The sequence below is a fragment of the Neofelis nebulosa genome, chromosome 1 (genome assembly GCF_028018385.1).
Source record: "Neofelis nebulosa isolate mNeoNeb1 chromosome 1, mNeoNeb1.pri, whole genome shotgun sequence".
NCBI classification, from domain to species: Eukaryota; Metazoa; Chordata; class Mammalia; order Carnivora; family Felidae; genus Neofelis; species Neofelis nebulosa.
The window spans coordinates 146,615,705-146,637,750 of NC_080782.1; the positions used below are offsets into that span (position 1 = coordinate 146,615,705).

General features: G+C 40.2%; 1 protein-coding gene across 1 annotated transcript in view; it reads left to right on the top strand.

Annotated features, from left to right (window-relative positions):
• CCDC112 (coiled-coil domain containing 112) overlaps window positions 1–21,653 on the top strand; it is a 32,001-nt gene extending 10,348 nt beyond the window's left edge. The window contains exons 2-10 of the mRNA XM_058738710.1: window positions 797–918; window positions 5,750–5,871; window positions 9,217–9,306; window positions 12,218–12,293; window positions 12,706–13,096; window positions 17,868–18,281; window positions 19,004–19,099; window positions 20,580–20,698; window positions 20,910–21,653. Coding sequence (XP_058594693.1) covers window positions 797–918; window positions 5,750–5,871; window positions 9,217–9,306; window positions 12,218–12,293; window positions 12,706–13,096; window positions 17,868–18,281; window positions 19,004–19,099; window positions 20,580–20,698; window positions 20,910–20,952 — 1,473 coding nt within the window. The 3' untranslated portion in view covers window positions 20,953–21,653. The remainder of the gene's footprint in view (window positions 1–796; window positions 919–5,749; window positions 5,872–9,216; window positions 9,307–12,217; window positions 12,294–12,705; window positions 13,097–17,867; window positions 18,282–19,003; window positions 19,100–20,579; window positions 20,699–20,909) is intronic.
• Window positions 21,654–22,046: the final 393 nt, after the last annotated feature.

A 22,046-nucleotide genomic window follows, 5' to 3' on the forward strand; every position in this document is an offset into this window, starting at 1 on the left:
AAAAAATTAAATGTATCATGGTATTCTCCTGCTCAAAACCCTCCAGTAAACTCCAGAATCCCCCCCCACCCCCACCAAGTCACTTAAAATGCCAATGTGATATACCTGCCCGTCTACCTTCATCTTGTACCAAGCTCTCCATCTTTTCTGATATCATGTTGCCCTTTCTCTGCTGAAACCAGCCGAGGTCTTTTCTTGCCCTGGGGCTTTTTCACATTCTGGGCCTCACCCTGGGACCTCTTTCCCTACTGGCTGGTTCCAGTCTTCAATGTCATCCCCCCAAATAGAACTTCTGTGGCCATTCTAATTCTAACTGAAAAAACAACCTTTTGACCTATTATCTCTATCTCAGTACTTTTTATTTCCTTAGTAGCACTTATTGCAATGGGTGATTTTTTTTTTTTTTTTTTTTTTTTGCTTGTTTACTCTTTTCTTTTTAAATTTGTTTCCCTCACTAGACTTTAAAGCTGGGGCCATATTCATGTGGGTCATCATTGTTTCCCTGGTGTCTCGTGCACCACAGGTCACATCGTTAAGTGTTCAATATATATTGCTAAATGGCTGAATGGAAGAATTAGACCTTTCTATAGGAATCCCTGGAGACTTAACATTTCCTACTCAGTAATTCAGCATTTTAAGGTAAGATATTCCTTCTTCCACAAAATATATTTCTAAAAATTAAATAAGATCAGCCCCCAAGTTATCCCCTGAGAGAAACTTCATTATTGACGTTATGTCTCTGAAAGAAACTCTGCCTTCACCTCTTACCCTAAATTTGGTTTTGTTCTCCACGTAGAACGATAGCTGTCTTGGTACTTCAGGTGGGATTCGTCCTTTTCAGCTTCAAAACTGGAAGCAGAAAGTTAATCGGACAAAAAAAGCGGAGTTTATACGCACAGCAGAAAAACTAAAAAATCAGTAAGTATAAGAATGTTATCTTCACTTAACATAACAAGCCATTTTATTGTGGACAGTCTAAAGTTAATTCTACTCCACCCAATCCTGTCCCACATTAAATTACAAAATTTGAGGCACCAGCTTTTTCAAAGATGAACAAGAAAAAGGCAGGAGGTATGAAGTACACAAATTGTTAGAGACTGTTTAATATAAAGTTTAAGTAGAGCTATTTCAATTTCATCTACTATTTTGAATATGTGTATTTCAAGGGAAACAAAACATTTATTTCTTTAGATTGCACATATCGGGGGCACCTGGGTGGCTCAGTCGGTTAAGCATCTGACTTCTTTTTTTTTTTTTTTTTTTTTTTTTTTTTTAATTTTTTTTTTTCAACGTTTTTTATTTATTTTTGGGACAGAGAGAGACAGAGCATGAACGGGGGAGGGGCAGAGAGAGAGGGAGACACAGAATCGGAAACAGGCTCCAGGCTCCGAGCCATCAGCCCAGAGCCTGACGCGGGGCTCGAACTCACGGACCGCGAGATCGTGACCTGGCTGAAGTCGGACGCTTAACCGACTGCGCCACCCAGGCGCCCCAAGCATCTGACTTCTGCTCAGGTCATGATCTCGCAGTTCATGAGTTCGAGCCCCGTGTCAGGCTCTGTGCTGACAGCTTGGAGCCTGGAGCCTGCTTCGGATTCTGTGTCTCCACCTCTCTCTACCCCTTGCCTGCTCACACTCTCTCTCTCTCTCTCTCAAAAATAAACATTAACAAAAATTTTAGATTGCATATATCAATGCATTTTCATTTACCAATGTAAGCACTTGTTAAATAACTTGTAGGGAATCAATAATTTTAATGAAGAGTCTATACCCTGGAGTTACTTTTCTGGAAATGGCCTTTTAATTGGTCTCCCTCCCTCAGTCTCCCCTTTCAGATCCGTCCTGCACATCATGAGTAGGGTCCTTGACAAGTTGCCATTTATTTTAATTTTTAGTGTATGTGTAGTATTTCTTTAAATGGCCAGTGACATATATTGAATGGTCAACATTGTCAGCAGCTCCATGATATGATAAATATTGCGAAGAATGATCAAAAGAATTAGAACTCATAATGCCCGGCCCTACCCTGCAGTTGAGAGCTTTATATAAACCCTGCTTTGAATTTGTATAGTATCTATTTGGTAAGGAATCAGGAGATATAGAGCCTGTTGTACAGAATGGTCTTTGGACCAGAATTAGTGGCAGTTCTCTGTTTAGAAATTCTGCCAACAAAAAAGTGTACTGTTTGAATTTTGAGACGTTATACCATATGTAGCTTTGGAAGTTTGAATTCACCCTGCGTTTATGTAGTACTTCTATTTTTAATACTCAGAATTTGAGAAAATACAATTTCATTTTATTTTTTATTTTATTTCTGAAATGCATGACTTTATTTTATTTTATTTTTTTTACTTTATTTTGAGAAGGGGGTGGGGATCCCAAGCAGGCTCCAAGCTGACAGTGCAGAGCCCGATGCGGGCTTGATCTCACGAACCGTAAGATCATGACCTGAGCTGAAACCAAGAGTTGGATGCTTAACTGACTGAACCACCCAGGTACCCCTAAAATGCATGAATTTAGATACAACCGGACTCTAGGATAGGAGTCTGGCTTATGTTTCCCTCTAGATACAGGATAAACCATCAAGTGGTTAAAGGACCTATCTAGGGGCGCCTGGGTGGCGCAGTCGGTTAAGCGTCCGACTTCAGCCAGGTCACGATCTCGCGGTCCGTGAGTTCGAGCCCCGCGTCAGGCTCTGGGCTGATGGCTCGGAGCCTGGAGCCTGTTTCCGATTCTGTGTCTCCCTCTCTCTCTGCCCCTCCCCCGTTCATGCTCTGTCTCTCTCTGTCCCAAAAATAAATAAAAAACGTTGAAAAAAAATTTAAAAAAAAAAAAGGACCTATCTATAGCAAACCAGTGTAGATAAATGCCAGTGTAGATACCTCGTTTATGAGTATGTGTTGGTTTTACAGCTCCACTTCGGCTTTCTTCATTTTGTTGTAAGGTTTTGGAAAAAGTCACGGAAAGGGTATTAGGAAAATCCATTGGTAGAGTGTCTGTCTCTAGCCAACAATTTTCACTGAATACAAAAAAACCAAAGACAGTTTATCATAATACAAATCTGTTCTGTTTTTGGCACAGGTACTGCATTCACATGGTTCACAAATGAACGTATATCAAAGGGTACACAGTGGAAAGTCTCTGTTTCACCCTGGACCCCAGCCACCTACTTCTTCCTTCAGACAGCCGCTAGTTTTAGTTTCTTGTGTATCCTTCCACAGAAGTTTTATATGCTAGAAGGAAATAAAAATACATATTCAGATATTTCCTTTTTTATGTAAATGGTAGCATGATGCACACACTAGTCTGCATCTTGTTTTGCTTTTTTTTTTTTTAAGACTGCATCTAAGATACCTAGGAATTGTTGATTTTTATCAGACATGATAATGGCGTTATAGTTAAGTCTAATATTCATAATCTCCCGAGAGACACACTGAAGTATGCTGGGGTGAGATTACATAATGTAGTGGATTTACTTCAGAAGGCTTAAGTAAAAAAAAAGAGAGAGGAGCGGGGAGGGAGAGAGAGAGAGATTACAAGGAAAAAGAGCCAGGTGAACCAAGAAAGGTAACATTGTCCAATCAGAGTGATGTGAGGGAATGCAAAGGGAGACATTCCAGCCTCTCTACTTTGGGACATGTCTAACATTTGGCTGTAAAAACCTTTGATGGAAGAAGAGTGGATCTTGGAGTTCCTTCCCTATCAGCATATAGAACACAGTACTGCTTCGTGGTATTCCTGGGCACAAGGTCCGCCCCCCCCCCCCCACCACCATAATTGATTTAACTTGCCCCATAGCAGTGGACATTTAGGTTATATTCAGTCTTCCTTCATCATAACCATTCACCGTAGCTGCATGGGTCCACGCTGTTTTGCATATGAGTGAATGTATCTTTAGGAAAAACTCCTAGAGGTAGAAATGCTGAGTCAAAGGCACATGGGTTTGCAGATGTAATAAATACTGCTAAATTGCCCTCCATAGCAATTTGCAATTCCACCAATAATGTGTGAGAGGACCTATTTCCCCACAGTTTTAGCAACAGAGTATATTACTTACACCCATGATTTTTTGCCAATCTGATAGGTGTACGCTGTTACCGTGTTATAGTTTAAGTTTGTGTTTCTCCTACTGTGAGTGAGGTTGAGCATCTTTTCATGTGTCTAGCTATTTGTCTCCATTAGTACATTTTGAATGTCTTTGTAGGTGAATATTTCTAATCCAGGAATGGCAAAACATAACTTACTATTATAGCGTATCCTGTGTCCATGCAGACATTTCTAGATGATGGTATAATTTACCCCACCTGCAACCAGAGCCGAGGTGGGCTTCTCAGCACAAGACTCCAGTAACCACCGTCAGTCCTTTAGAGTCCACGTGTAGACCGAGATCCATCTGACATCTCTCTTCTACCTGTTACTTCCTCTCCCATACCCACATACTACGGTGTGATCTTCTTAGCCGTGGGGGCAGCTGGGTAGGGCCCAGGGCAGTCTCATCTGTTTACCCCACTGCACCTTATAAATATTTAACTTTTTTTTAATGGATGGCAAAATGGAGAATCTTGGGAAGCTCTCCCTTAAATAGTTGCCCCTCATGTTGTATGAAATTAAGTCAATGGCTGGAGACCTTCCACCATTCATTCGATACAGGATTACTGAAGAAGAGCTTGTGTTAATTTCTGGGAGAAAGAAAACAGGTGTTGAGAAAATAAATGTCTGTCTAACCAGAAAATCTTCTTGCTAGTATTTGTTTTGTCTTACCCCGGGGTTCAAACTAATACTAGAATTGCTTACTTACTGGTAGATGGGCTAAATCCAAGGACCAAAGATGACACAGAAGAACCTTTGAAGTCAATGTAGACAATATCCCTAAATATACTAAAATTCCTATCTATGTAGATGGTTTGCCTCCTGAAATTTTATTTTTATTAATTATATTGTCTTCCATTTCCATGTTATATTTCTACTGCCTGCCCTCATGTAATATAATCACAGCCCTAATTAGGTAGTAGAGAGCTGTCATGATTCACATTTTAGTGATAAGGAGGTTCACCTCAGATGAGGTTAAAGGTATTGATTCAGTTTACAAAAGCTAACTGTATCTCCCTATTGAAAGCAGCCATCAGCAATGGTGGTCATTTTCAGGTTACAATGAGATTGAGTTGGAATCAAGAGCCAAATAGCTATTATATTTTTATTTATTTATTTAATTTATTTATTTACTTATTTTTTAAAATGTTTATTCATTTTAAGAGAGCGAGTGAGGGAGGGAGCGAGAGAGAAAGAGGGACACAGAATCTGAGGCAGGCTCCAGGCTCTGATCTGTCAGCACAGAGCCCAACATTTGGCTCGAGCTCACGAACCGTGAGATCATGACCTGAGCCACAGTGGGACGCTCAACCAACTGAGCCACCCAGGCGCCCTGCTACTGCGTTTTTATACTTGATCTTAGCCAAAAGGCCGAAAAGCGATGCCCTGCTATTGTATCTTTAAAACAAGTCCATGACTGCCTTTTCTTATACTCACATTTTATAATTTAAATAACAATTCAGATTACTTATGATTATGATTGAACTTGACTCTTTTCTAACTACTATTTTGACTCCTTAGCCTTATTAATTCTAGTAATTATATTTTGACTCTGTAGACGAATTAATCTGTAAGTACTGATTATAATGAGTGTCTTCATATTTTAAACAATTTAAAAGATACTTCAATCATATTTATGCCATTCGTTTCTTTTCTTAAAGAGTTATTAACATAGAAAAAGATAAACGCAGTCATTTCTACAACCAAAAATGTGACTTCAGAAGTGAGCAGAATATGCTGGAAGAATTGGAAAATAAACTGATCAACAGCAGGAAAACAGAAAGTAAGTTGAGCTCATGATGAACTACAACCTGTTGAGTAACATCAAGCTGTAGTTGTTTTACTTTCCCTTTGTGCATTGACTGTGTTACATTCTCTTGGTAATGTCTGTTGGTAATGTCTGTGTTTATTTTCTCAGGTCACTATTTGGTCATTCAAACTAGATTGTTTTCTGTGTGCGTTTCTTTCTATGTAATAGGAAAAAGAGGGTTTTGGTTTTGGGTGGCCAAACCAGTTAAACGCCATTAAAATATCTTAAAACGAAGGGAAATGGGTTCCTCGGCTCTGATCTTTGCTCATTGCTATGATACTGTCAGCTGAGTAGGTAAACAGCAGCAGCCGCAGAAGCTGTTCCTGGCAGCAGTGTGCAGTGGGCAAGTACACAGTTGCTTAAACCTGAGTTTACTTGTCTGTGGCAGAAAACCTACCATTTCGGCCTCAGGGAGCTGCCCCTGCGTCCAATAAGACAATATATGAGAAAGTGCACGGTAAATATATTCTGCTGTTTGTTATGAATATTAATCATTGTTAACTGTGTACTAAATGTCCCCCTTAAAAAAGGATTTTACAGGGGCGCCTGGGTGCTTCAGTTGGCTAAGTGTCTGACTTCAGCTCAGGTCATGATCTCACAGTTTGTGAGTTTGAGCCCCACGTCGGGCTCTGTGCTGACAGCTCAGAGCCTAGAGCCTGCTTCGCATTCTGTGTCTCCCTCCTTCTCTGCCCCTCCCCTGCTCTCACTCTGTCTCTGTCTCCCCCAAAAATAAATAAAACATTAAAAAAAAAAAGGAATTCTACAAAAATATCTTTTGTTGTAGACTTTATATATTGCAAAATCCTTACGTTGTAATAAAAAAAATGCTTAGCATTGCATAAAGGAAAAAATGGTTATCAACTAAGCTTTATAAAATATTAACACTTATATGAAGAGTAGACTGCTTATGGTATTCCTTTACAGTCAATTAAAAGAAATTCTTAATACATTTTTTCTTGCAGAATATAAGATTGCAGTGTTGTAAAAAGTCATCTTCTATCAGGTAGTAGCAAAAATCATTCTTCCTCCTCTGTCGGAATGACGGCAGGACCTAAGATGATTACCAAATGTTCAGTTCTCCTCTTTGATTCATGGAGAAACCTAAGCATCCTTAATTTAATATTTCTTACTTTCTCTCTCAGTTCTTTTATAGACTGAGAGACTGATATTTTTGTCTTTTTTTTTTTTCAATTTTTTTTAATGTTTATTTATTTTTGAGAGAGACAGAGACAGAATGCGAGTGGGTTAGGGGCAGAGAGAGAGGGAGACACAGAATCTGGAGCAGGCTCCAGGCTCTGAGCTGTCAGCACAGAGCCTGATACGGGGGCTCAAACTCACGAACTGGGAGATCATGACTTGAGCTGAAGTCGGACGCTCAACTGACTGAGCCACCCAAGCGCCCCTGATATTTCTGTCTCTTAATCATACCATTACTAGAGTGTCTCCATACTGTGTGTTTCCTTTTTTTTTTTTTTGGGTAGGTTTCACACGTGGAGCCCAATGTGGGGCTTGAACTCACAGCCCTGAGATTAAGATCTGACCTGATATCAAGAGTCAGACGCTTAACTGACTAAGCCACCCAGGCACCCCTATGTGCATTCCGATTTTTAAGGCAACTTTATTTGTGTCTTTTCATTTCCCATTGTTATACCATTTTTCCCTTCTTTAGTTGCACTTTGGGCTTATCTAAGAGAGGATGGAATGCATTACTTCAGTATAAGGATGTAGAAGTTTCTTCTTCCAATATTACAACTTAGAAGTAGTAAATACCTTTTCCTTGCCTGAAATATCACACCACAATTTTGGCCTGCATTTATGTACTATTGTAATTAATGGTTTGCCCATACATAATGTCAATTCCATAGTGAATAATTAAAAGATCATTTGCCCTGTGGCAGTGTCATTGTAGTTGATCCAACTATGGCAAAAACAAAACAACTGAATGCTTTCCTAGTACCTACACTTTGATGGAAAATTTACCCGACCTAGAGCTGCAACTGTGAATGAATGAGACCCTATAAAATACACTGGATAAGTTTCTGATTTTATGGAACTCTTAGATTTTAGTAAAAAGTAGAAGAAACCAAAATCACATATACACATGGTTTGTTTTGAACGTTAGCACTGGCTCTGGGCTATGGGTAAACTTTTAAAAAACTAATTGGGGGGCACCTGGATGGCTCAGTCGGTTAAGCAGCCGCTTTCAGCTCAGGTCATGTCTCACGGTTTGTGAGTTCAAGCCCCACGTTGGGCTCTGTGCTGAGTGGAGCCTGCTTGTGATTCTCTCTCTCCCTCTCTCTCTGCCCCTCCCCAACTTGTGCTTTCTCTCAAAATAAATAAATAAAGTATAAGTAAATAAATACATAAAACCTAATTGGTTCTGAGGACTTTTGGACAGAGCTGTTTGATGGTTCATGCTCATTTGTGGGAAAGTTGCAAGAAAGTAAAGGGGAAGCACATAAAATACCCAAAGATGATAAACAATAAATAGTAATATTAATTATATGAACATAAGTCTGTGAATATATATTAGCCTAATAATTTAAATAAACATTAAAGTAAGGTTATTACTTCAGAGCGAAAATACAAAAGATGAATCCAGTCTTTCTGCTGCTGCTACAGAACATCTAAAAATGTCTGTGAGACCTTCATCTGCTTTCCAGGCTTTTTTTGTGGGCCTAGTGAGTGACTCCAGGCTAGTCCCGTGGTTGAGGTGGGCAAATGGTAGCGTAAGTACCACTCCATGGCTGCTGGGCACCTCCTCAAGGTCATGGCTGGTGTTACATCACATGTATTATCAGCCCCTGTCTTGGAGGATGTGATTAGATGAAATTAATTCCCATTAGGAAGTTTGTCAGTGTTCATAGAATTAATACTGGTTAGGCAGTTTTAATATGCCAACGATAGAGTTGAGATCAAATTCTATTTCCGTAAATTATAACAAATTCAAAAAGAAAGAAAAAACTTTTTAAAAACAAAACACGACCACATCTAAGCTACTGTTCTCTGTGTTCATGTGTTCAGAGCAGTGTCCAATCACTCAATCCCCAAAGAGTTAAAAAAAGAGAGAGAAGGAACATTTCCTTTTATGGTAAGATTTAACCCATGGTGCTTTTAAATACTGGAGGAAATTGGGAGATGCTTTATTTATTTCTTTGTTTATTTATTTGTTTAGAGTACTTAAAATGTTCAGTCTGTTTTGACACAAATAACCTTCTTTTGTCCATTATGTAATTGCTCTTGGCTGTCTTTTACTAAGTGATGGTGATCAGTCTTACAACCACCTCTGTCGGTAAAGTACATACTTCTTCCTTATAGGAGCAAAAATCCAGCAACAATTGGCCAAAATACATAACAATGTAAAGAAACTTCAGCATCAGTTAAAAGATGTGAAGCCTACACCTGACTGTAAGTAAATTTAGATTTTATGTTCTGTCTTTTGTATTAGTGTTGCCTGTTGCTTGTTAGAATTGTTTGTACTTTCCTAATAAGCAGGTTTTCTGTTTGGCCTTAATGGAACTCGGCCCTACTTTATTGGTTAGGGATTAATAAAGATATATTAGGTAATTGCTTCTAATATCTGGTGCTGATGTAATTGCTTTAAAATGCTATCACACCCTGGGGTGCCTGGGTGGCTCACTTGGTTAAGCACTGGACTCTTGATTTCACCTCAGGTCATGATCCCATACTTGCGGGATCAAACCCCGCATCGGGCTCTGCGCTGACAGTATGGAGCCTACTTGAACTTCTCTCTCCCTCTCTCTCTTCCCCCTCCTGGTTTCTGTCTGTGTGTCTCAAAATAAGTAAATAAACATTTTAAAAATGCTATCATAGGGGCACCTAGGTGGCTCAGTCGGTTAAGCGGCCGACTTCGGCTCAGGTCATGATCTCGTGGTCCATGAGTTCGAGCCCCGCGTCGGGCTCTGTGCTGACAGCTCAGAGCCTGGAGCCTGTTTCAGATTCTGTGTCTCCCTGTCTCTGACCCTCCCCCGTTCATGCTCTCTCTCTGTCTCAAGAATAAATAAATGCAAAAAAAAAAAAAAATTAAAATTAAATAAATAAATAAATAAATAAATAAAAATGCTATCCCATCCTTAAAAATTATGAAGCAGATAGAACAGGTAACGTTGTCACCTACAGGATGAAAATTTTGGTTTGGAGGAGTTCAGATTCAGCTGACAAAGAGGAAAAAGACTAATTTCCTGATTCCTAAACCCAGTGCTTTTCCCATCATTTACTTTTTGAAATAATTACCTTTCAAATAATTGCATTTAGAATACGTAAGGAAGAGGTTAAGTAGTATTGGGGCAAATGTCAGCCATTTGGAAAAAATGAAACAGCGCCTTTACCTCCCTGCATACACTGACATTCATTCCTGAAGGATCAAATCCCTTATTCATTATGTGATTTTGGGCAGATTGCTTGATCTCTCTGAGCTTTTATTTCCTTAGCTGTAAAGCAGAGCTAGCCATAGGACCTGACTCAGAAGTCTTTGGGAGATAGACAGTGCATGTAAAACATTTGTTCAGTGTTTATAATCTAGGAAGCACTAATAAAAAAAAAAGTAACTGTGACTATCCTAATTATTATTTATTAAATTCATACATGAAGCCATAAAAATCCTAGAGGAGAATATGAGTTAATATTTTTATCATTGTATTCTAGTTTATAAGAATGACAATGAGAAGCCATAAAGACAAGAGTGGACATACCTGACTACTTTACAAAAAAGCCCCAAACCATAAAGTTGAAAAACAAATTAGGAAAGTATCAGCAATACATATGTAACTTATAAAAAAACTAATATCCGTAACATATAAAGAGTGCCAACAGGGGAACCTTGGTGGCTCAATTGGTTAAGTATCCAACTCTTGATTTTGGCTCAGGTCATGATCTCACAGTTGTGATATTGAGCCTCGTGTCTGGCTTCACGTTGAGCATGGAGACTACTGAAGGTTCTCTCTCCTTCTCCCTCTGCCCCTCTCCCCTCCTTGAGCTCTCTCTCTCTCTTTCAAAGAAAAAAAAAAAAGAGTGCCCACAAATTGGAGCAACAAAGGTAAATAACCTAATAGAGTAGGGGGTAAAGATTATCAGGTGCTCGTTTATAACAAGAGAAATACAAAACACATGTGAAAATACTGCTCAGGCTCATTAATAATCACAACAATGTCACTGAAATCAGTCACGATCGGTTTGGCCTCCCGTTTTGGAAACGGTTCGAGGTGCGCAGGAGGGGGCACTCAGGAACAGTAAGTCGGTAGAGCCTCCCAGGAGGACAGTGCGCCAGCGTCCTCCACACCATGAGGTGCGTATGCTGTTTTATTTGGCATTTCAGATTTCTCTGTTATCATCTGAAAACATCCAAGCATGCAAAATCAGTACACAAAAAAATATTTAGCATGGCATTGCATCTATCAAAAGGTTCATCGCTTGGAGAATTAATTAAATGAATTAGGGTAGATGTAGACAATGAAAGACTATGTAGCCATGAAAAGAATGAGGGGGACATATATATATACTGATATGGAAAGTTAGCCACATGTGTTTAAGCACATTTTGTTAAATAAAAACTGGTTGTCACAAGACAGCATGTGTAGTGTAAAACATTTCTATGGGAAAAATAATGATGTTAAGGTTTAATAATATGTGTGTATAGGAATAAATTTATAGTCAGAAAAAAATTGCAGTCATAAACATTAGCTTCATAAAAGCGCAATTGTCTTATCCTTTAGGTTACAAAGCATTTTTAAAAAAAAATTTTTTTTTTAATGTTTATTTATTTTTGAGACAGAGAGAGACAGAGCATGAGTGGGGGAGGGTCAGAGAGAGAGGGAGACACAGAATCCAAAGCAGGCTCCAGGCTCCGAGCTGTCAGCACGGAGCCGGACGCGGGGCTCGAACTCACAGACCGCGAGATCACGACCTGAGCTGAAGTCAGACGCTTAACTGACTGAGCCACCCAGGCGCCCCTACAAAGCATTTTTAAGTTAAGGTGTGACATTCCCTTTTCTCCTAACATTTAATTCTTAGTCATATTAAAATATGACATAACTGGAGTGCCTGGGTGGCTCAGTCGGTTAAGCGTCCGACTTTGGCTCAGGTCATGTTCTCGCGGCTTGTGGGTTCGAGCCCCGTGTCAGGCTCTGTGCTGACAGCTCAGAGCCTGGAGCTTGCTTTGGATTCTGTGTCTCCGTGTCTCCGTGCCCCTCCCCTGCTTGCGCTCTGTCTCTGTCTCCTTCAAAATAAATAAACATTAAAAAAAAATTTTTTTTAAAGATATGACATAACAGTTTTTTCATGTTTTTTTGTTTTTTTACAGTTGTTGAAAAGCTCAGAGAAATGATGGAAGAAATTGAAAATGCAATTAATACTTTCAAGGAAGAGCAGAGATTGATGTATGTTTCAAACTCATTTTAATATAAAATGATTGACATTTATGTTTCACTGCCTCTCAATAGGTTGTTCACAAATCATTTTATTGTTCTGTATTTAATATTGGTCTTACACAAAAGCAGTATAACACCTCTCTTCTTTTGTTTCAGGTTTCAGACTGCTTTTTATGTTTAAACTGAATTTTCATTTATATTCGGACAAGATAATGTCCCAAATAAGAATTTGAACGATGTTTTTTTTTTCTTTTTTTTTTTACTCTGAGGAAACTCTTTTGAGGCTTATAATGTTAATAATTCTAAGTGGAGACGATGACATGGAAAGAGTCGGGAATAATGAAATTTGAGGGCAGAAAAGGAAAGGTTCATATGGATTGGTTTGTATCTTATTATTGACAATTTACCTTTAAAATTGTAGGTATGAAGAGCTTATTAAAGAAGAGAAAACAACCAATAATGAGCTGAGTGCCATATCAAGAAAAATTGACACCTGGGCTTTGGGTCATTCAGGAGCAGAACGTGCTTGCAGAGCAGTGTCAGGCAAGGTTCCTGTAGACAAAATGACGCCAAGCACCCTTCCGGAAGAAGTGGTAGATTTTGAAAACTTCCTTCAGCAGACAGGAGGGCGACAGGGGGGCTGGGACGACTATGACCACCAGAACTTTGTAAAGGTGAGAAACAAACATAAAGGGAAGCCGGCGTTTATGGGAGAGGTTCTCGAAAACCTTCCTGCAAGAACACAGGATGAAGTTCAGCAGCATGAGAAATGGTATCAAACCTTTCTGGCCCTGGAAGAAAGAAAAAAAGAGGTAAGAATCATTACAAGAGCTGTCATCTGTTGTATGTTTCTGTCTTCTAGGCACTGTGCTACGTAAACTTTTTGACACTGTCTAGTCGTTAATGTTACAGCCTTTCCGGGAAGTGTGTTTAGAGTCCCCTCCCCCCACTCTTTATAAAGAGAAACAGAGGCCGCGAGAAGGTAAACATTTTACCCAGCCAGTGAAGTACAGTTGTATTTCCTCAAGGCCAGACACTTCTACCCCAAGAAATAAAACAGCGGTCCAGAAAACTTCGGACTGTGGGCAGAACCCTCTGTGTGCACCTGAAATGTGGGAAATCCAGAGCTGTTTTAGGCTTTTGGTAGAAGTCATCTTACCACCAAGGCCAGATTGTTGTCAATAGAAAATAAAGAGGCAGTAGGAAAAAAAGTGTCTTTGATTCTTAAAAGTTTCTTTGAGTTTTGGAGCTTAAGCCTTATTGCCTATTTTATTTTATTTTATTTTATTTTACTTTATTTTATTTTATTTTATTTTATTTTACTTTATTTTATTTTATTGTTTTAGATAGAGAATGTGAGCAGGGGAGAGGGGCAGAGAGAGGGAAAGAGAGAGAGAGAATCCTAAGCTGCCTTCCACGCTCAGTGCAGGGCCCAACGTGGGGCTCAATCTCGTAAACCATGAAATCATGACCTGAGCTGAAATCAAGAGTTGGACGAGCCACCCAGGCGCCCCCTCATTGCTTGTTTTAAAAGACTCAAAAGTTTGGCTACCCAGAGGAAAGGTTAACTCTTAATGGTAGCAAATACCTGACAATTTGCATTTTCACAATAATATTATTTTGGCTTTGGTTTAAATCAGGACTTCTCAATCTTGGCACTGTTACTATTTGGGCTGGAGAATTCTTTGTTGTCCTATGCGTTGTAGATGGTTGGCAGAGGCCTCCACCCTCAAGGTGCCATTAACACTCCCTTAGTTGTGATCATCAAAAATGTCTCCAGACATTGCCAAATGCCCACTGAAGGGCAAAAATTGCCCCTGGTTGATGGTTGAGGTCTGAGTCACTTTTTTGTGGACTTCAGTTATAATAAACGTCATCTAGGTTGGTTGGACAGCAAAGGTATGACTGTTCAACAGATGACATACCTAAGGAGCATTAAAGAAATGTTGATTCCATGTTTAAAGTTGTTTTTTTTTTTAATGTTTATTCTTGAGAGAAAGAGAGAGAGAGAGAGTGAGAGCAGGGGAGGGGCAGAGAGAGAGAGGGAAACACAGAATCTGAAGCAGGTTCCAGGCTCCCAGCTGTCAGCACAGAGCCCGATGTGGGGCCTTTGGGGTCGAACCCAGGAACTGGGAGATCATGACCTGAGCCTAAGTCAGATGCGCTTAATGGACTTAGCCACCCAGGCGCCCCTACATGCTTTTAATTTAAAATCTTAAAAGGGGCTTGGGTGGCTCATTCGGTTAAGCATCTGACTTCGGCTCAGATCATGATCTCACGGTTTATGAGTTCGAGCCCTGCATTGAGCTCTCTGCTGTCAGCATGGAGCTCTCTTCAGATCCTCTGTCCCCCTCTCTCTGCTCCTCCCGTTCTTCCTGTCTCTCTCTCTCTCAAAAATAGATAAACATAAAAAATAGCTTTTAAAAATAAAACCTTAGGGAAAATAACTGGGGTTCATTGTTGTGTTTTTTTCCTTCAAAATAAGTTGAATGTAGGAAAATTGATATTTGGGACTTTAAGAAAATTTTTTTGAAACAAGTCTTTTTTAAAAATTTGTTTTAGGGGCACCTGGGTGGCTCAGTCGGTTAAGCGTCCGACTTTGGCTCAGGTCATGATCTCGCAGTCTGTGAGTTCGAGCCCCGCGTTGGGCTCTGTGCTGAATGCTCAGAGCCTGGAGCCTGTTTCAGATTCTGTGTCTCTCTCTCTGACCCTCCCCCGTTCATGCTCTGTCTTTCTCTGTCTCAAAAATAAATAAACATTAAAAAAAAAAATTAAAAAAAAAATTTGTTTTAAGAGAGAGAGCACATGTGCAAACATGGGAGAGGAGCAAAGAGAGAGAGAGAGAATCCCCAAGCAGGCTCTGTGCTGTCAGCACAGAGCCCAATGAAGGGCTCAATCTCACAAACTGAGATCCTGACCTAAACCGAGATCAGGAGACTCTTAACTGACTGAGCCACCCAGGTGCCCCTGAAACAAGTCATTTTAAAAACCTCAAAATAGCAAGCTATTAAAAATTATTTGGGCCTTTTTCCCAGGATACTGAAAACATGGGGTCCCTGGACCAGCAAAATGGTCCATGGACCAGCAAAGTCAGCGTTACCTGGGGACTTGTTAGAACTCATAGGGCCCCAACCCCAGACCTAATCTGAACTCGGGGTGTGGGACCAGCAGTCTGTGTTGTCACAAGGCCACTTGGCTGTGCTGTTAACGAGCTAACGTTTGAGAGCCATCTCTCCAGGGAAGGGAGCAGACACAGTGCTTCATGTCATAAAGGTAAACCACCTGGATTCTAGCTGGCTCTTCTTCCCAGCCGCTCTGTATCCTGGTGTTTGGTGACAGCCTGAATGTAGGAGTGAGGCGGGTGGAGTGTGCAAGTTGAGGGGCCATTTACTGAAGTAGGACATGGTGGAGGAGAAGAGAGAAGCTTGGGGGAGAGCGTCAGGAATGTAGTTTAAACTCTACTGAGTTTAAGATGATACGTGGGAAATTTTCCATTTGTTTCTCCCACGTCCCTTCACATGTCCCGTGTTTTGCCCCAATGAAGATACTTACTTTCAGACGTGCCCTGAACCTTCTGGCCTGAGTACCCTTGTTTGTCCTATTCTCTCTTTCTAGACCCTCCCTTCTTTGTTTTCCCCTCCACCGCCAGCCTCTCAAAACCCGCCCAGATCAGGTGTTACTTCCCGCTTGCCCACTCACAAACAGGAGGCCCCCTCAGGATCCACAGACACCTCGTGTATACCTCTTTTATGATGTGTGAGGGCACGTTCTGTGTTCTGGTGTGTTTGCACCTACCTCATCTAGAGCAGTGCTTGATCCAGGGACTGGCTGGGTTTGTAAAGTGTTATCTATCTGGTTTCTAGTAGGATAAAGCGATTGCACTAGAACCGTCTACTCAGTAAGCATACTGTTTGGTTCAGTTCCCTTTTTTTCCAAAGAAAACTTTCTTGTTGAAGAAAGCAATGCATTGATCTACATTCTGGCATGAATTCCCGATACGTTTGTGGGCCTGCACTTTGAGTAACTATGTACAAAGTGGCATTTGCTATTGTTTTAATCGTCCCAGGCTCCGATCACTTTGCCTCGCGTATAGTACATATACCACAGGGATTTATTTAATGACTGAGTGATAAACCATGAGAAAAGATGAAGAAATGGTTTCCTGACTTGAGGGCAAAAAATTCAGTAGATGTATCTTTTATGGCTGCCAGAAGGCCGCTAGAATTTTCAATAATATTTATGTACCCATATGTAATGCAGTGAAGCGATTTTACTTTTTTTCTTCACACCTCTGAATCATTATGTGCCAGGCACTGACTCACTTCATCTTCATGACAACCCTATTTACAACAGGAGCAACGCGAGGACAGAGAAGTTTAGTGACTCATCCAAGTTCACACCTACTAAATGGCAGAACCAGGGTTTGGTCCCAAATAGCCTGGCTTCAGACCTCATGCTCTCAACCAGCCCATTTTTATTTTTATTTTTTTATAAAGTTTATTAATTTATTACTTGTGAGAGACAGAGAGAGACAGGGAGACACAGAATCCAAAGCAGGCTCCAGGCTCTGAGGTGTCAGCACAGAGCCTGATGCAGGGTTCGAACCCATGAACCATGAGATCATGACCTGAGCCGAAGTCAGATGTTCAACCAACTGAGCCACCAGGTGCCCCTCAACCAGCCCTTTTTTAATTCCTCTTCTGATATTTGACCAGAGAAAGGTCACTCAGAAAGTATTCCAAGCCTAGAAAGAGGATTTGGAAACAGAGCGAGATAATTGGAGGAAACAGATGTTCCCCATGAACACACACAAGCAAAGGAGGTAAAGGAGAGAAGGATACCTGATGAGGTACAGTCCATGTGAACCTTGGGATTCAGACAGGAGGAGGAAGGCCAAAAGGATAAACCACTATTCACTGTTCAAAAGATACATTCATTTTTTATAAAACAGAAGTAGAAAATTGCATTTGCACAGGGGAAAAAAAAGCTTTAAAACCTAAGGAAATGGCATTCTGCAATCAATATTCTTTCTAGAAAGATGGATTTGGCGTTGCATTTTTTTTAAAGTTTATTTATTTATTTTGAGTGAGAGAGCATGCCAGCATGAGCAGGGAAGGGGCAGAGAGAGAGGGAGAGAGAGAATGCCAAGCAGGCTCCGCTGTGTCAGCACAGAGCCCGATGTGGGGCTCAATCTCACAACCGTGAGATCATGACCTGAGTTCAGATCAAGAGTTGGACACTTAACCGACTGAGCCACCCAGGCTCCCTGAGGTTGCATTTTAAAGTGCTCTTGGTTAGAGGTGCCTGGGTGGCTCAGTCGGTTAAGCATCCGACTTCGGCTCAGGTCATGATCTCGCAGTTGGTGAGCTTGAGACCCACATCAGGCTCTGTGCTGACAGCTCGAATCCTGGAGCCTGCTCCGGAATCTGCCTCTCTCTCTCTCTCTCTCTCTCTCTCTCTCTCTTCTCTCTCTCTTTGCTCCTGCTCTCTCAAAAATAAATAAATGTTAAAAAAAATCTTTTTAAAGAGTGCTCTTGGTTATTAAAAAAGTTTTTCTCTTTCTATCTTTTTTAAATCACTTAGTCTATTCAGAACTGGAAAACCAAAAAGCAGCAAAAGAAGGAGGAAATTTTTAAGTTAAAGGAAAAGGCAGAAAACATATCTATGCTCTTTCACAATAAAAAAGATAATCAAAAGCGAAAAGAGGAACAAAGAAAGAAGCAGAAATTGGCAGTCGAAGCTTGGAAAAAGCAGAAGAGTATAGAAATGTCAGTGAGACGTGCCTCCCAGGTGAAAGAAGAAGAGGAAGAGAAAGAGAAGAAGCGACAGAAAGAGCACCAGCGCCAGTTTAAACTAAAATTACTACTGGAAAGTTACACCCAGCAGAAGAAGGAACAGGAAGAATTTCTGAGACTGGAAAAGGAGATTAGGGAAAAGACAGAAAAGGCAGAAAAAAGGAAAATGGCTGCTGAGGAGATTTCCAGGTTTCAAGAGAGAGTGAGTAAATAGGGTTCCTGAATCCGGTTTCTTTTTTTTTTTTTTTTTTTTTAAGTGTATTTATTTATTTTGAGGGGGAGAGGGAGAGAGAACACATACGTGAGAGCAAGGGAGTGGCAGAGAGAGGAGGACAGAGAATCCTAAGCAGGCTCCATGACCTGCACAGAGCTCTACACAGGGCTCGATCCCATGAACCGTGGGATCACGACCTGAGCCGAAATCAAGAGTCGGACGATCAACCAACTGAGCCACCCAGGTAGCCCCCTGGATCTTTGATGCTGCACGTAGAGGTGTTACTTCCAGATTGAGGTCAGCGAATATTGAGTGCTTCTCATGTGCCAGGTCCGTACCCAGCATTCACATAAGCCAAGTGAGAAAGCTGTGCTCCCTAATTTGTAGCAATTATAGTCTTGTGGGAAAGGGAGACGTTCAAGTGGGAGGCTGCAGCGGAAGGGGGTTAATTCCAATACGTGGGGTTTATTAGGAGAGAGCAGAGTGCAGTGCTGGAGGTGTGGCCTGGGCACTTGAGGCGTTAGATAGGCAGCAAGGGAAGCATTCGTAGCTGTGTCAGACCGAAGGTGATGCTGCAGTGGAGTCTTGAAAGAGAAGAAAGGGGGGATCCTTCCTGGCAGAGGGAACAGCATCAATGCTGCTTTGAAACAAATTCTGATCAACTTTGTTTTCTTAATATTATCCTTCTTTTGTTGGTGTGTATTTTTTAGGATTTACATAAACTTGAACTGAAAATTCTAGACAGACAGTCAAAGGAAGAGGAAAAGGCAGAAAAACAAAGAAGACTGGCAAAATTAAAAGAAAAGGTACTACCTGCTGAGATTTCTTTATTTTTATTGTTACTGTCCTGATTCCTTGATTGGTAAGGATACAAGCATAAAATCTATTTTCTTTAAAAACAATTATTTATTTTGAGAGAAAAAGAGATAGAGTGTGAGTGGGGGAGGGGCAGAGGGAGAGAGAATCCCAAGCAGGTTCTGCGCTGTCAGTGCAGAGCCTGACATGGGGCTCGATCCCTCGAACTGTAACATTCTGACCTGAGCCGAATCGAGAGTCAGATGCTCAACCGACTGAGCCACCCAGTGACCCTAAAATCCATTTTCTTTCTATTCAGTGCTCCATTTCCTCTAAATTTCCTCTAAATTTCATACTTCTGTATTTACATGTTACAAAGCACAGCTTAGCACAACTTAGGCAACTGTTGTTTGAATTCTGCCATTTCACATTATAAGCACCTTCTTTTATTTTTTTTTTAATTAAAAAAAATTTTTTATTTATGTTTTAGAGAGAGGGAGACAAAGTGTGAGCAGGGGAGGAGCAGAGAGAGAGGGCACAGAATCCAAAGCAGGCTCCAGGCTCTGAGCTGTTAGCACAGAGCCCGACACCGGGCTCGAACTCACGAACCATGAGATCATGACCTGAGCTGAAGTCGGATGCTCAACTGACTGAGCCACCCAGGCACCCCAGAAGCATGTTATTTTCTTTACCCTGAATTAGTTCTCTCTTCCTACTCTTCATTCTGTTTTTCTTATTTTCTGTATATGCCTCTATTTTAGACCAAGTGAGCTAGGCGCATGGCTTAATCTCCCTGGTAGGACTCAGAACCACAGATGTTGGTGACTCTCATGGGTAAAATCAAGAACTTCTGGTGGTTATTTGTCCTAAAGTTATTGTCTGCCTATCCCACTATCACACTTGGCTACCTTACATTTCCCTCAGGTTACAAACAGAAAAACTAGAACAACAATGGAAACAGAATAAAATCATTGAATTAGAAAAAAATAAACTAAATTAACAGTTTATTAATAGATTGATGTAGTCCAGATTTTGTGTTAGCTCTAGAAGCACAATGAGAAGTTTACTGAAAAGGGGGTGCCTGGGTGGCTCGGTTTGTTAAGCTTCCGACTCTTGATTTCGGCTCAGGGTCATGATCTCATGGTTTCATGAATTCAAGCCCGCATCGGGCTTGTGCTGACAGCTCGGAGCCTGCTTATGATTCTCTTTCTCTCTCTTTCTCTCTCTCTGTCTCTCTCTCTCACTCTGCACCCCCCATCCTGTTTCTGTCTCACAAATAAATAAATAAACTTTAAAAAAAATAAGTAAATAAAATTTTAAAAACAAGTTTATGGTGAAAAGGTTACTAACAGTTTTATTTCTGTTTGGCTAATATTGAGGATGCTTCTTAAAACTGCTTGCTGTTACTAGGGATCTCACCCACTAGTCCAAACTAGTTTGTATAAATAGTTTATATAAATCAACTGGCATTCATTTTATTTCTGATTATAGGTTGAAAACAACGTTAGTAGAGATCCCTCTAGGCTTTACAGACCTACCAAAGGTTGGGAGGAAAGGACCAAAAAGACAGGACCCACAGGCTCTAGGCCACTTCTGCAGATTCCACACAGGTAAAAAAGGAGTGAGAGTGGCTGTCCCCTTTATAATAATTTAATAACTACATGTTTATATTTTATGAAATTTCTGTATGTATGCTACATTTTACAGCAAAAAGTTGATCAAGTAAATCCTTATACTTTTTTTAAGTTAGTATTTAATTAGTTAGGATTTTTTTTTATTTTTAATTTCCTTTGTATTTATAATTGCCCTTCTTCTTTTTAGGGCCATCCCAACCTGGAGACAAGGAGTTGAGAAAAGAATATGAGATAATGAAGTTGATACTCAGTTGATGAGAATGTCAACATACTCAGTCATACCAGGAGAGAGTCACTAACCATGTTCTTTCAATAGCCCTAAACCCAGTCAGAGTGATAATTGTGTTTTTTGTGAACCGATAGGTATTGAGTTTCATGCGGCGTTGTCGTATTTCCTGTTTATACTAAGAGGGTATTTCATGGGTATGCTGGCCTGTTACTGATGTAAAAGTTTCCCCAAATAAGTTGATGTTACAAACATTGCTTCATTTTAATACACGGAACATTTCAAAGATTCTTTGTTTTCGTCATGGCATAGCAAAATAAACTGGGACAATCATAGGGGAACATTTTTTTTTAAACAAAAATTTTGTAACATTTATAACTTGGAGATGAATCAGCTTAAGTAAGAAAAATGTAAAGGTTTTCCTTTTTTTTTTTTTTTTGGAAAAAAGTTGGTACTTTTCTAAGTTTAACAAATTGGCCGTTTGTTCAGTTACTACATTTTTGTGTAATAAACATTTTGTATTTGTTTGAAGCATGCTTTGTTTTATAGAGAATATTTATTTAAAAAAATATGCCTCCCCTCATATATAACCTGTTATTTGTATTCTTAATATCTTTTTGGTTTCCTTTAGCTATTCCAAATTTGCCTAAAGGGGAAAAAAGCCTTTCTGGACTTCACACATTTATAAAACCTTTGTGTCTTTCACATCTTCCTGGCTGGTGCAGTTTTTTTTACTGCTTCTGTTTGGCTCAAAATATTTGGTGAAAAGATTGAATTTTAACATTTCCAAATTTATGTGCATGAAAACACAACTTAGTTTGACTCAACTTTTCATATTATAAAATCTTAGTTCCTACTTTTAATCAGTTCCTATCGTATAGGAATGGTACCATGTCCATGGTAAATGTAGGAAACTCATTGCTTTTAATTTTTCTCTTTGAATATCTTTTTTTTTTAAGTTTATTTATTTTGAGGGAGACAGAGCGTGAGTAGGGGAGGGGCAGAGAGAGGGGGATAGAGAATCTCAAGTAGGCTCTGCACTGTACTGTGCACAGAGCCCAATGCTGGGCTCGAACCCATGAAACCGAGAGATCATGA